Source organism: Antedon bifida, chromosome 10, assembly GCF_963402885.1.
Source record: "Antedon bifida chromosome 10, ecAntBifi1.1, whole genome shotgun sequence".
NCBI classification, from domain to species: domain Eukaryota; kingdom Metazoa; phylum Echinodermata; class Crinoidea; order Comatulida; family Antedonidae; genus Antedon; species Antedon bifida.
Genome location: NC_136235.1, coordinates 16,626,507 through 16,642,722, shown reverse-complemented (window position 1 = coordinate 16,642,722; position 16,216 = coordinate 16,626,507). Strand labels below are relative to the sequence as shown.

The 16,216-nt window shown below is 32.7% G+C and overlaps 2 protein-coding genes across 2 annotated transcripts in view; both read left to right on the top strand.

The window, feature by feature from the left end:
• The window catches only part of LOC144854866 (signal peptide peptidase-like), an 83,741-nt gene that overhangs the window by 20,660 nt on the left and 46,865 nt on the right, over nucleotides 1–16,216 (top strand). The window lies entirely within an intron of this gene.
• LOC144854140 (uncharacterized) lies at nucleotides 11,160–14,572 on the top strand. Its single transcript, XM_078712031.1, has 3 exons — nucleotides 11,160–11,637; nucleotides 12,605–12,703; nucleotides 13,212–14,572. The coding sequence occupies exons 1-2, from the start codon at nucleotides 11,275–11,277 to the stop codon at nucleotides 12,680–12,682; spliced, it is 441 nt and encodes a 146-aa protein (XP_078568157.1). The 5' UTR covers nucleotides 11,160–11,274; the 3' UTR covers nucleotides 12,683–12,703; nucleotides 13,212–14,572.

Genomic DNA, 16,216 nt, shown 5'->3' with positions numbered 1-16,216 from the left:
TAAAATAGAATGAAGAAGTTTTAAAATGATTGAAGGCGAGGTAAACTGGGAAATCTCCTTCTAAAATATTATCAATTTTAAACACAGTGTGTTTCTCTCGATTATGTTGTCAGTTGCCCGGATGTGGGACTATATATTATTTAAACTGTTTTTATGATTTTCTTGGCACTTGCATCTAAACATGTTGTTTTGTTTGATATAGATTCACGCCTTTCGCTTTGTACAATATTTAACCGTTTATTTTAACAATTTAAGAATGGAAAAGATCACCAAATAGTCCTAAAACTACGACCTATAAGAACCCCTCATTTGGGACACCATGTTCAGGGGACACACTTATAAAGTGGACTTTTTTCCCTGAAATGAACGAGGGGTAATATTTAACACTACGGTCAATCTCCATTCAGAGGGCACTTGGTGCTAGTTTGGCCTCGAAAGGTGTCCATTAATTGGTATTCTACACGATGCTACACCATTAAACAGAGGCCATGTTAAGCCAAATAATACAATTACAACCAACCGTGTAAACCGCATTTAGACGAATTATTTCAAGTTACATTCAATGTGTTGAGGAAAACTACCTACACTTGGCTATGCCTAAACGAAACTAAATTACAAACTTCATAATTATTTATTTCATAATTTGATAAATCATTCATATCACTTATTGACATTATATAAATGCCACGAAGTGAAAGTTATCCGTTAAAGAACAAGTTTTAGTTTTAAGCATTTTGTTTTTGGATTACTGTGTGTGGCTACTTGTGATTTCATAATGTTCGAAACAAGAGATCAATATTATAATACCGTATATGCCTAGTAAAAAAAGTAAGGAAAGAAAGTGAACAATTTGAACCCCTAAATAAACAAGAACTTTAGGTTCACGTCACGCTTCGATTAGCAGCACAAATCGTGGGGATCTGCGATTGGTCTAATTCTAACTTTATCTGAATTGTCGCGTGCCGTAATTGTCATGGATGAACCGGAACAATAGATTATTTGTAAGCTGCCTACCACTTTCAATACAACAGGCACGCGACAGGATTAATGTACCACAAACGGCACGCGAATGGGCTCATCCACATCGTAAGCCCAAACCTCAGTTGCCGTCAATAATTGCTTGGATTTTTATACATTCGTTGGATTTTGATCAACTTTATAATGGAATATATTCAAGTATTGTTTTGTGAAATTGCTTCTTATACGCGAGGACATACTAATTCAAGTTTCAAGCAACTTGCATGTACAACAGCTGTTTGAGGCGATCACAGTTTCGTAATATTCCCGTCTTTGTTCAGAGAATTCTTACTTAGGATTTTATATAAAATCTCGGGCACCTGTTTGAGAATGGCAGTAACCAACAGTGAAGATGAGCACATCTTCGAGAACCGTAACAAGCCCGCGTGGGAATCAGACAACAGGAACCTTATCCTACCATGTTATCATCTGCCGGAAAGCATTTTTAATTTCGTCAAGCGGAGTCAATGATTGGGAGTCCTTTCAATTCTGTCATTAATCACGTTCCTAGTATTTTAACATATATTTTTTATATCAATCAAGGCTTAAATAAAAAGGCGACCTAATTATTTGTGAACATTTATTAAGACGGTCTGAAACGTTTTAAAAACTGGCCGACTTCCTCGTCCGGCCCCGGAATCGAGATAGGTCTAGCTTAATAATTTAATTAATTTAATTTTCTTAATGCCATAACGAAGTCTCATTAGTTAAAGATCTTGGTCTGCGTGTGACGTCATCAAAAATATGATCACGCTTCTTCTGTGCTATGAATGATGCATTGACTTCAACAATGATAAATCAGTAGCAATTGTTTTATTAATTGTAAATATTTTACGAGATAGGCAGTCAGGTAATTATGACCATGAGTTAAGTTTTATTGGAGAGGAAGGATGTTGGATTTTGTAAACCGTATCCGGGAAACTTTCAAGGACCCCGTATCTATTAGACCATTTGAACTAACGATATTAATTACTTCATTTCATAGTTACAAACTAATAATTAAGCTTGTACAACTTTTTAGCAAGTTATGCCCAAATATTTTAGTCATTATGCCGCACTAAAATGTCAATAAAACACTACGCATAGTACTTAAGAAAGTGAAATTAAATCAAATGTTTAGGCCTACTAAAATGAGAATAAATTGACAAAATCCTTATAGGCTTGTTGAGCAACAAAGCGGCAAATTAATAAAGAGACCTGAATTTCAAAGTTTGAAATAAATTTCGTATACAGTTAAATGTTGCAGCAACAGGTCATGTCGTTGGCTAATTTGCATATCTAAATGTTCTCTGACTGTCATATTAATTCCTGGTGAAATAAAGAATAAAATAATGAACCAAAATGGCTTAATAGTTTTATTCGATTTTTATGATTCTTAATGTAACTTATACAAAACTTTAAAATAGTGTACAAAGAAGCAGGAAGTTCTGAAAGAAGATTCTGACATTTCACAACTTGTTCTTCTAACCTTTATTTTCTCCATGTTCTAACAAACAATACCGGAACTAGAGTTTTTTTTTCAGTTCATAAGTACTTTTTAGGCGTACAGGTGTTTCTAGATTATGATTTTCCATTGTATGTAGTTATGGGTTTAGGGAAGTCGTTTGAGTAGAACCAAGGTTAAGGGTGTATTTCCGACCGAATGATTTAAGTTCAATTCAAGTATCTTCCATTGTTTTCCCCGTTCGATTCCGCTTGGCTTGTATTTTGTTTTCTAGTATTCGCTGAGTAAACATTTCCACAACAAAGCGAGGTATGTGTCTCTCGATGAAGTTCATCACGTCCACAAATAAACCCAAATAAAAGATGTACAAGTTCAAAATAAATGCGAATATTAATTACCGTATTTTTAGATTTTCAGTCAGGATGCATTCGGCTTCAATTAAGCGGAAACTGCTGAGTACCGATTACATTGAAAACGGATCTTGAATTATATCCTTTTTTTTCTGTTTTTCGTTAATTATGATTTAATTATTCATATGTAGCTAACAGTTTCTTAGGTCGTGTTCGTACGGTGGTTAAAATAAGCGCTTAATTTCACCCATGCCTCGGGTTATAAATTGAGCGTTGTTCGTACTTGAAATATTTAACCGCTTATAAATGCTTAATCGACGAATCACAAACCGGAAATTACGTTATAAGGTCAGTTGTCTTTACAACCTACGACCCCATTTTCGCACGCTAGTTTCGTGTTGTATATTTTTTACTCGCGATCTTTTTTTACAATAACAATTACTTGCTACCTTTTACACTGCTTATCCTTGCGACAAACCTTATGCCTCTTAACGCCGATAATCCTGCCGAAATATGCCTTCTCCTGACGACCATTATTTTACTCCTTGTTAGACGAAGAATTTGAGCCCAATGTTACACGAAACACCACCGACCAGCTAGGCCTACTAAGCGGTCTACACCAACAAGGACAGCACCAGCTGACGATCGCTCTCGAAGCGTGTATGGAAGAGCTTCGTAGGAGAGATGACGGGCGAACGTTTGTCAAAATTTGACACATTGCCTCTATCGGAGATTTATTATCCTCGAAGGCCGAGTATAATTGGATTATCGCTGAAATAACCTGCAAATTTGGTGAACATTTTGCCTCGAATTTTTTGTAGCCTGAGGCAAAAGTTAATTGGGTCACGCGAACGGAAATCGGGAATAAGCTGGTATTTTCAACCCCTACGAACAGGCCCTTAGATAAAACATCAGCTAATTTTAATTTTCGTGAAGGCCCCCTAAATTTCGAAAATTAAAAAATACTTTTAACTCTTGGTTGTAGTACAATGTAGATGATTGACGTTAGACCATCACTCACAACTTTTATAAAATATATGTAGAAAATAAAATCATTTGCCATAAGTGGTTTTAAATTCAATGGAAAATCTTCAATTGCATATTCGATAAATTGTTATTAATAATATACCGTGGATTTTACCATATTCTTTATATATCTGATGAAATAGAAGTTGGAAGAACTTACCAAAAAAAGTTTCGACGAACAAAATCTTTATTTTTTTATCCAATGTATAGAGAAAACTAAAAAAAAACATTAAAAAAAATGTTGGTTTAGGCCTATTGCTATAATATATACAATAATGAGGACAGTTGTTGTTAGACCAAAGCATGTTTCATATTTATAAGCGTGTCCAATACCCCAATTGTAACAACAACTAAATAAACAAGTTTGAGACTGACTTCAAAATAATACAACAAAAGTTTGGTATATTATTTTCTTAGTCAATGCTTCAATCGTCCTAAGGTTTCGTTTTTGTGGCTACGAACGTGACTATTGTCGACATTCTTTTAACACCTCATTTCATATTTTATTAGGTGTGTTCACACACAGACACACATTTAAATGAGTAAATTACTTTAATTTGATTCTACTTGTACTTTTGATCTATTGATTGTTGGACATCTGTTAGTTTGATGATACAAAAAGAAAGGATTCAGATATTTTACACGTTCAACTGATCTTCATTCTTGACATTCCAACCCATTGTCTTGGGCGTAACATGTTCCCACCTTACAAGTTACCGTATTCATCAATTCCGTGAACTGGATGCGATTCATCAGCAGCATTCGTATCATTTTAGCATATATCATTTTTATCTATTTTTTAGAATAATTATATACATCTTTACCATTCATTTGTAATTCTTCACCGGTGAATTCTTCTATTAATATCGTCAAAGTCAGCAATATTGTCAAAGTCGGCGATATAGTCTTCCTCCTCATCATTTTTGTACTGATCATTTTATTAATTCTTTTAAATACCTATTTACATACCCATATATCACCTCATTTAAGACCATTAATCTTTTTAAATTTTACAATCCGTCACGATAAATGGGCCTAACTTATGTTTGCCTATTAGTATTACATCTAATTTTTCTCGCAAAACTAAACATTTTTGCCCTGATTTTTTTTTTATTCAAGACAGGACCACAATGCAAAACAGGTTTCTTTTACCTGATTGTGTAATCCTGTATAAAGATGTTGTTAAAAAAATAAACATACATTCTCGCTTTTTTTTGTCAAAACAATAATATAAATTAAAATGTATTATATATATTCAATTATTACATAAATAGTAAGAAAAGAAATAATAATTTAGCAACTTCTGTTCGTTTCAAGTACTTTGTTTTCAACTATTACAATCCACAAATTCTGACCCTTTATCGTTATATATCGTTTGCAATGTTTTGATTAGAATATAGTAATGTATGCACAAATTATAATAGCTCCTAGATTAAGGTATTGGTTCTTGTTAACACACCTGAGCCAAAAACGATTATCTTTTTGTTTGTTCATGGGACCTATAATAGGTACATGGTTTGTTTATAACACCATTTTCACTGCAGCTGTTAATCAGTGGCCTATTGGTATTGGATATAAACTTTTTAGGAGAAAACAAAATAACCTAACTTATATATAAATGTAATTGTAGTTTTTAAAAAATATAAGATAGAAATATTGTTTTTTGTCATATTTGCAATCGTACAAAGGAAATAAAAACAAGTTGTCATTGTCAACATTATCAAAGTTTCGACTCGCCTCGAGAAATTCGATTTTTAGGTAAAAAAAAATAAATGTGTTTCCTTGTATAGGCCTATACACATGTAAAAGCCGTTACTGATGCATACAATAAAATGTCAACAAGTATTTAATAACACCAACGAATACAATAGATGATCAAAAAGTGATAAATAGGTCTGCAGGTGTATATAATTAAAATTCTGTTACACAAATTTTGCCTATTGTTGATTTAATTTGCTCTGCAAGGCGTTTTACCGTCCCACCCAGGTGTGCTTCTACATTCATCACAGTTCTATATAAAATCTGTATTGTGACAAATATTTGTTATTAATCGGCATGGGGTGTGAACAATAAGAGTGACTGAAACAAATAAGGGAGGGTTATTGGTTACATACCTCGTTAGAGTATTCATTCTCTAGATAATAATAGGACATTTAGAAAACATAAATCCATGTTTCATATAGGCCTAGGCCTACCTAAAAATAAGATTAAGTAAATCAGCCAGGAAGAAAGTGTCAAACTTTCGGAAACACTATTCCCTTGCCTATTGTTGTTAAGAAGAAGAATAAGAAAAAAACAACGTATTGTTCATTTCAGGTGTTTAAATATTGTTCTTTTATTTTGAGTAAGATTTAAAATATAAAAACATGAATTCAGTAGTTTACCATCTGGAGTTTTAGAAATACCAATACAATTGTATTGCTAGCATTTTGTTGCATTCTAGGCAACCACAAAACCGTAAAATATTGTAAATCAACAAATATGAAGAAGGCAAACCACGTGTACATTTGTGTTGAATAGTTTGACGCTATGACTAAAAGAAAGCATAGCTTCTTAATCGCATTTTGAATGATTGTGTTTAACATGCTAAATTAATATCAGGAATTCAGTTCACACGCTTCTACGCATACTCTGTAAAGAGACATTGTAGGCTCAAAGTTAGAAGATTGTTTTAAAGTGTCAAGGAATGTTTCGAACGTGTGTCGTAGGTATGGACGCTACGACTAACCACTACTGAGGCGTAAAAAATCGAAATATAATCACAACAGTTTTGACAATTTATTTGCTTCATTTGTTATCAATAAATATGATATTAAAAGTCTTTATTTCTAATAATTTGAGGAATTTCAAAAGCACAACATGCACACCTGACGATTTTGATGACCGATTAAACGAATCAAACTTTGGAAATTTTATGTATAATCTTAAGCCTACATCTAGGTACGCTAATTCTTCTATTCACTTCATGAATTAATTAACTTTTATAGCTTATCGACTTGTCTCAACCTTCGTTTTGCTTTGCTCTATTGCTAAAGATACACATTACAAGTGAGATTAAATTCTATACAATGTGTCTCTACCTTAATCAATTTGGTTGCAACTTTTAATCAAGTTTTTATACAGAACGGTTTACAATAGAGTTTGGGACCATAATGTCATTAACACTTTAATACTGTTCTACATAGAACCAATACAAATATACCTGTTGTTTACATGCTGCTGCAAATTAGTTATCTATGAAAATGCAATACTAATAACAGTGTTCTGGGAAATTAGGCCTAATTTTTTTATTCTTTTGCAAATCGTCCCTGCAGCACTCATGAGACAGAATTGGTTGTAGGTGTTAAGGTAATCTTTTCCCACGTCTTGTCTGGCTTAGACAGATTTCAATTAAACCAATCAATAACCTACATAATGGTATTATTGCGTCATTACTATGGCTATCTAGCAGGATTAACAACATGCTATTCAACATAATGTAAACAAACCTATGTAATTCTACCACCGATTTGACGTGTAATGTATTTTCGTATTCGATTGTACAGTATTAATTGAATATTTATTATCTGCATTCCGATAGATTTGAAGTTTTGAGTATCATGTCAATCTATCTTTACCTTTTAAAGTTTGTTTGCCTACTTGGGCCAGCACAGCTGTGTTTAGGCCTAACTGCAAACCCCCTACTCAACACCATAGACCTTTTGTGATAAATTCCAGGAGTTTATCTCTATCGGCGCCAGGCTGGCGCCGGGCGTTCGGATAGTGTATACATAGACAAAAGGTGTTGCAATCACACGTGTTTTGCCTTTTCTCTATTGACCCTCCAAAACGATCCTATAATCTGAATCAGCCGTGCTACTTATAGCTCAAGTACCAATTCTATCGTGTTGTCAAAAATCCCATTTTGCGACTGTTCTAATTTCTAGATCTGCTGACGAATCTATTCAATGACTTGAACGTTATATTTACCGTAACTAAAAATAACAAGTTTAATCAGAGCGTAGAGGAATTCCTCCAGTGATCATAACAAGCACATACTTTCAGTAGTACTTAATTCAGGACTTTGCTGGTATAAAGATTATAAAGTATTTCATCTCATAGTAATCTTTCTATATATTAGTGAGATACTTCTGCATATTATTATTATAAACTTGAAAAACTATAATTTTAGGAGAAAGTAGAAAAACGTAGAAAAAATCATTAAACAGAAAAGAAAATTGACTGAAGAGCAACTATGAATTATACTAATAATACCTGCAACGCAGCCTAATTAGGGAGGATCACTCATTACCAGGGACTGATATGGCCTAGTAGTGGTGTAAATCAGAAATAATGCTTTCAAGGTTTATGAGAATGAGTCAAATAGATGTAGATTTGAACCCTCAACGTGCACCCATGTGCTTGACCATTTTTATTTATTTTTTCTTTATACTGGGTAACCTCCTCAGTTAAAAAAAAACTGACTTTACAGATAAAGAAAAACCTAAATAATTGTTCTATCCTCCTACGTCAAGAACTTTAAAAAAAGGATCATCTTGCTGTCTACTTTCCATTTACTTTATCTATTACCACACGTGCATCAATCCATATTATAGCATTTTAAAACTGATGTAGTAATTTTAATGTTAAAAATGAAAGGTTACGGCAAACTTCAATTAAGACAAATCTTTACGCCTTGAGTAAAACCTAAACCTTATCGAAGAAATAAAAAAGGTATGACATTGACAATAAGGTAGGGGGATGGGGGTGCTGGAATACATATTAAGAAAAATAAATAGGCCTATATATAATAGTTATGATATTTGAGGCACATCTGGACAATGGCGTCTCAGTATCTCTAATGACCCATAGACCTAATATAATTGATTACAACTATATCTGGTCCTAATAAAACTCTTTGTTAATGTTAGTTCCAATTATTGTTTATTATTTTATTTAATTGCTTTAAATGTACAGTAATTAGTTGATTATCTACATAAATTCCTTGAAATAGGCCTACGCTTAATTATTATTATCTCATCTGTTATTAATTATGTGTTGGCCTACGTAATGTTACTCAACAGACTGATAATTATCCTTAATTAGTGTCGCTGTGATACCAATATAGGCCTACTGCTTACTTATGTCTTTTTATACTATGGTTATTAAAAACGGCTCATTTAAAAAAACTATAGAATATAGTATCGAATGTTTTTGATAAACAAACTATTTTTTAAGCTCAACTTCAATGACTTGCAGATAAAATTATGTATATTACAATAATATTAATCAACTTTTTTTGAGTTGTTGATATTTTCACTCGATGCGATTGAAAGCTTGTGCCAGTAAATGACACTCATATTAGTATTATTATTATTTATTTTATACAAAATCGAAAAAAAAATTTATATTATTATGTATTTATTATTAATTATAAAAAACTTTTGGTAAACATTTTCAATATTTCAATACAATTCAAATTACTGTTTTAAATATTATTGTAATGAAAAAAAAATTAATTCTATATATCAATATCATATACGAAAAAATGCATATCTTATAATTAAAATCATAGGTGAATATTATGTAATAAGTTGTTAAAAGTCTATCAGCATGTTTGGGACTGTGAAGAGTCGTAAGGTCAACAAGGTAAGTTGTCGGTCAAATAGTGTAATTAGCGCTACAGGAACTGAGTTAACACCAACAAGCATGCAGGTGCGTTAAGATGCAAGCGATACCGATGCAAAGGTGATGATTTCAAAAAGGTATTTTATCAGTTTTGAATAGCTAACTTGTAATTGATTCAAAGCGGTCCCCTTCAACCAGATCCTGATTGGCATAGTTGTTCCCATGACGACCGCCAGTCCGTCGCCTATCTGACAGCACTCAATGGGCAATGAATGGATGACGTCATAAATCCGGCGCCAGACTGTCGAGAACGGACTTGTTGATTGTGACAATCTCTATACGATTAATCACAAGTCTATACTATACCAGTACTTTAAAGTAAATACATAGCCAAAGTGCTCACAGATGTTCATTGGCTATTTTAACCCGCTTGAGAAATACTTTTGAATGTTTTGGGCTCACCATTTATTTAGCTCCATGGTATCTCACCGCAAAAATGTTTTTGAATTTGTATGACAAACCACGAAGCTATTATAAACATACATGCTACTTGAAAACGTTAGCTAAAATCATAAAACGTTTGATTTATATTTTTTACATACTTCCTCCAAAATTCCAATACATCAAATAGTAAACAATATCTGTGTTTATAGTTTGTTTGGGGTAGGCCTAACTGTTTGCCGTGTTTTTTTTAAATTACCACCCTGAAAAAAACAAATCCCATGGGTATATTACTGACTGAATTTCAATTAGGAAACTATTAGGCCTACAAAAACTGGCGAAAAAGTTTTAGTAAATCCAATGTTATTTTTTTATGTATTAATTACACACTTTAAATTACATATCTAATAGAAAAAATAATAAACATGACGGTCCTAAGGTGGGCAGGGAAACAAAAGTGACTGAATCATTAAAACTAATTTTAAGTGTATGCAATAATGTACAGTTTCATATCATATTTTAACCTTTTTGTTAAAAATGCATATCTTTCTGACTGTCGTGTTGATTTAGCTTATTTCATTTTTATCTTCAGCCATTTTTTGAGGAATTTGCTTTTGGGTTAAAATATATATTTTTATAATAAAAAATATATTACCGTTGGTTAAATATTTCCAAACAAAGGTCGAAAATAAAACTATTGTAATGCTAAAGTGTTCTTATCTTTATAAAACATATTTATAGCGTTGCATAAATCTTCATAAAATTAAAATGTTCTTAGAAACGGCTCATGAAATATGTATACTTTTTAATAACTTTGCCTGGTATTGAACATGTAAAATTGTTACAAAAACAAACGATGGAGGTACCTCCATGATTTAGCTATCCCCGCAACAATGCTGTTGTGGTTATATATTAAATCAAACAATAGTATTAATATTTGTAAAAGGAAATACTTTCCATAAAAAGGAACTGAATATTTTAAATTATGTTAATTGCGGTTTCATGAAAGGATTTAGGAGTTGTATATGGAATGATTAGAAAGAACAGAACTATCAAGTATTGTGTTGATAAGTTGCCTGTAGGCGAACGCGATTGACGGGTCGTATTGACAATGCTGAACGCTGATTGGTCGAGAGATGTGTGATGTATGTCAATCGAGTAATACAGTTCTCAATGTGTTTATTCTTAATTAATCATGTGACTTACCGCTCTGTGATTGGTCACCTTGATGCGATCAGATACTACAAGTTGTGTTCACAGCTGTAGAACGATCATTTTCAGCTTAGATCTTGCTAACTGAACACGATTAGCTTAAAATTACTAGAAGGCACAATTCGATCGTTTTACTGACATATTATTAATTTCGACAGGTTAGAATCATATTGAAAGATGACGAAAACTCACGTAGCTCAGCTGGAGACCCACAACCATGTCTGCGCACACAGATTGCAACAGAATTCTGGAATTCATAAAAAACGCAGTAAACACAGCAGCACAGATTCACTTGGCAACTTCAGCATGCAGGACTGTTTTGAAAAATTGAGGGAAATCGTACCCACGATACCCAAAGATAGAAAACTTTCTCAGGTGGAGATATTACAACATGTCATTGACTATATTCAAGATCTTCAAACTGAACTTGAAAAACAAAATATTAGTTTTTGTGGCATTCGATCAGGATCAACGAATAACAGGAATCCACTGACGTCACTTTCATTACAAAACACTCCAGATAGGACAGCAGAATTAAAAGTAAGTAATTTTACATTTTAACATATTTGTTGTTATTGTTTATATATATTATACTCTCTACAGTGTAGTTTCTTTAGTCCATTTTGACTTAAATTGGTATTTTGCAATAACAGTCTACAAAAACACAGATTTATACTAACATTGCTGAGTAGAAATTCCCTCTTTTATTTACGTTAAACTATATTTATGTATTAAAAAGATAAAAAATCAGATTATTTTCACTTTTGCATTAGGTTTATTTTTTATTTATGTAAATTAGTAAATTTGATAAAATGCATTTTTGACGGAAGTATTTTAGAGGCCTGTCTCTGCCATATCCCATGTTGCCTTTGGCCATGGGCATAGATTTAAAAACAAGGAAGTATGAGATTCATGATACGGTTACTTGGTAATGTGTATATACCTAATGAAGTTGATACGGATTCTAATTAACAAATTTCCTGCGATTACTACTCGAGTATGTAGTGAGAGCCTAGATAAAAATGTCAATGAATTTAACTAATACTGTAGTAATACTGTTCCAAAACGATTTCTTCGTTCGTGGTGTTGTAAACAGATAAAGAGCGAGGAAGTTTGGTCAAATTATAATTACTGGTGGAAATAGATAACAAAATTATGATAAGTTAATAAATTTGTAAATTAATTAGACTTAATAATATTCATTGATACGCTTCTCAGTTACACTAGCGTGTCTTTTATTGCAATCTGTTGAATTTAATTTTAAATTGAATGTAATTAATATGTAGTTATTTAGTAGTATTTGCTTCAGCATATTTAAATGATGTATCATATATGGGGTCATTGTGTGACATTCGTCTTTTAAATCATTATTGTTTTAATAAAAGTATTATGCCATTTTAATGAGATTTAATATACTTCCTATAGAATTACCAAGAAGTACATTTATATCAACACAGTATCGATTGTTCATCATGACTAAATGTTTTCTTAATTCTTTATCTTGCAGGAAAAACTAGCTAAAGCACTAGAAGCATACGAAACCCCAGAATCATCTCCTTTGTCTAGCCCCTGTGGCAGCTGTTGAATACCGTCTTAAATTATTGAGGTAAGCATGCTAACCCAATGTAATTCAAAACATACAGATCACATAATATTCATGGCACCAGAACGGGTTTCGGTTTTGATGGTTAAATGTGAACCAGTTCCACTAGATATTGGATCAAATTTAGCGCTCTGTCAGGTGCTTTCCAAATGTGTGTGAAACTACAATTATAATATAGAGATCGCTTGGGATTACTATCATTCTAATCTTAGCACACATGCCCAATTTTGTTCAGGTTCCCATGCGGACTAAAAACAGGACCATGCTGATTATATTATAACCAGCTGGTGCTTCACATTTTCGAGAATTCCTTTCAACAATCGTATTATAATATTCAGCTATGAAACACTTATAAGATTGATAGCTTACGATTGTGCTAATCCGTACAACCAGTTCCCATGGCAGGGGTTTCTAACCGAACCATCTTGTAATACTTAGCCTAATATCTTTTCATCAGTTGAATTATTATTACTCGTATTTTATTAAATTTCTAATTTCTTCTATTTTCCAGGTGAATTAGTTTATGGATAACTCCTTGGTGGTGTCACCTTCGATGCGGATGACATTCTCACTACGAGAAGAACGAAGAATTTCATATAATGATGCCAAAAGTAGAAGAGAACAAAAACTTGATATGCACAGACGCTTTCAATGAACACATTTCTAAATAATATCCGATCAAAATGAAACAAGAACTAAACTTACTGAACAAAGGGAAGTGAAATCCGTGGAAACGTGAACACTGGCAGTTATTTGTATTAGAACATTTTGCTGGCTTGTTTATTGAAACACCCTAACACCTATATTTTACTTTATCGATAGTTAAATATCCTATTCAATTTGTCGGATGTCAGTACATGGTTGTTGAGTGACGTCTATCCCGGAACTCTTCTTAACCTTGTATACTGCAATATCCGACAAAATCATGAATGATTTTTATATTGTCAATTGTGTAAGTTAGGCCTACAGTGACATTGTACAATAGCAATGGATTAACTCTCTTGTGTTCAACTGTTTCTTGGGTTTTAGTAATGTTGAATAAACAGATTCCAATCAATAATATTCATAATGACATTTCTAATAACCACTTATTTTAGAAGCAGGTGGTAGGGGGCTAGGCCCCAGTGAAACAGGTGTCGAAAGAGAATTTGCACGCCGGTTGACTTGCCACTCCACAGGAATGTCGGTTTGACAGATCTCACGCCGGGCTTTAATGATTTGGGGCATTCCTTTAATAACACTCGGCTCGTAAAATCCATGACGGCTGTTTTGCAAATTCTTTTTCGACTAAACAATAGTTTAAAACTGTGTTTAATAACATTTTCAGTTTCTACTATTTTTTGTTGTGTTTTAAAAATGTTGTAAAGTGTTACGGCCACTTACAGGGCGTTAGTCGCCTTGTAATGGCGACACAATTCTTTAGTTTATTTTGTTAAAAACGTACGATAAATTAGGGTAGCTCATAATACGATGCCTGGCCCTAGTATGTTGTAATTGTATACAAAAACATAGCCAAAAGGGACTACAACATAATTAACCTTATCTTGAGTTACATCCTCTGTTTCTTCTGCTTCTAAAATATCAACCAAATGGGACCAAGCTTAAATATAGCCACGTGACCAACATTTACTTCATTAACTCACTAGAACAAATATAAAATTAAGATTTGTAAAATTAAAAAGCCTTGCATTAATATTATTTTGCAGCATCGACGATTTAGGTCGAGAAAAGATCATTTGGGAAAATGGTTTGAAAATGAAGTTAAATTAATTGTTTATAAGACTAAGAATAGTCGATTTTATTTGTTACTGTTTGTATATTTGTATAGAGAAATAAATTTTGTATAGCTATAAATGAATGAAAACTTGAAAACGTCTTTTGCCTTTTTATTTTGATCTTACGACATTTTGACTGCAGCAGGTCTTTACGAAAATGGCAAAGAAAAGGGGGCGCTGTGTCAAAGTAGCTCATAGCTTGAATACGAAAGTCGTCAGGCTACAGTAATTGGATTTTCAACAATGACCTCGTATGAAATATGAGCGATTTATGTTTATTTTATTGCAGTAAATGTATATTGCCTGCACAAATCTGAAATCCAATTTACAATGTATACATTACACTTAATGGAATGAAACCTACGAGTTTTAATCATACCAGCTTATATTATAATTTCTTCAATACGTCTTACTGTAGTGTAATACTGTAGTACGACTAAACCGATAAAACATACATTTTAGTACGTTGATATTACAAAATATGCCTCGTACATGAATGCGTACAATCAACGCCAAAATCATGCACTTTTTTAGAGGAAAGACGAATAAGAAACCAAACATGGATATTCTGTAGGCTACCATTTAACATTTGACATTTGACGTGACTATACAAAATACAGCCGATACTGACAATAAAATCATTGAATATACTACATATTATATGGACATGTTCTTAGTTTCTGTTTTATATATGTATCCAACTTAAGTTTTTTTCTTATTTTAATTTACACTTTTCATCGAAGGCTCTTTCAATAAAAGAGAATGATTAGAGAGCTTATACGTTTAAATATTGTAAGCCAGATCACTAATTCTAATAACATTACGATACAATACGATAGTACTATTCGCCACCAAAATAACATATCATTTTTATATAGTACTACACATATAAAACATTCCCTAATGGAATCGATGGACGAGTAAGGTATGTTGTTGTCGTTGTTATGTGTTTTCCATTGTTGACACAGTTGTCCCTTATGTTTCTACTTGTGTTGCTGATTCGTGGAGACGCGTGCTGTTGTGTTGACAACACGCAACCACGACGACCTACCCCCAATCATAGCGGAACACAGTTAAGTTTTGACACAGGTGGTAGGGCCTAGAATTCTTGATTCTTAGAATCATTTTCCATTGAATAATACAACCACAATTCCTCTATTTTTTTAAAGCACGGCTTTTACCATTGAACATGAGTATTACGATTGTGTTGGAAATTTGCCCGGTTCATAATATTAATAACATTAATGTTTGTTGAGCTCTTCTACTTTTAAGTCGGTTATCAATTATAACTTTCTATCGTTAATTTATGTTTTGTACTTATGATGTTGTAAATTCATTGTAAATATGAGCATAGAGTCACTTGTTGAAATAAAATCTGATTTTAAATAACAATAGAGAAACAGTAAACAATGTGTTTTTCATATTATATATAGGCCTACAGTACATTTGTACTTATAAATATTAATCCACAGTATGTGGCGATAAAATGCACATCCTTTATTTCTGTTGTACTTTGCTGTTTTTGTAGCTCAAATCTTCAACCGTATGGTAACAGTAATCCTATATCTTAATTATGATGAGTACTGCATACCGTAAAACATGAACTCATTGACTACATACAATACGAAATGCAACATTCATAATAACTACACACCGGGTGTGCATTCACTAAGAGGTGACCACCTTTTTTGAAAGTAATTTAATGTGATTAACTTTATTTAAAAGCTCATTGTAACAAAGA

Bases quoted from the DNA above. Each gene is read 5' to 3' on its own strand.
- LOC144854140 (XM_078712031.1), top strand. From the start codon at position 11,275: ATGACGAAAACTCACGTAGCTCAGCTGGAGACCCACAACCATGTCTGC. The intron at 11,638-12,604 runs GTAAGTAATTTT...TTTATCTTGCAG, and splicing joins ATAGGACAGCAGAATTAAAA to GAAAAACTAGCTAAAGCACT.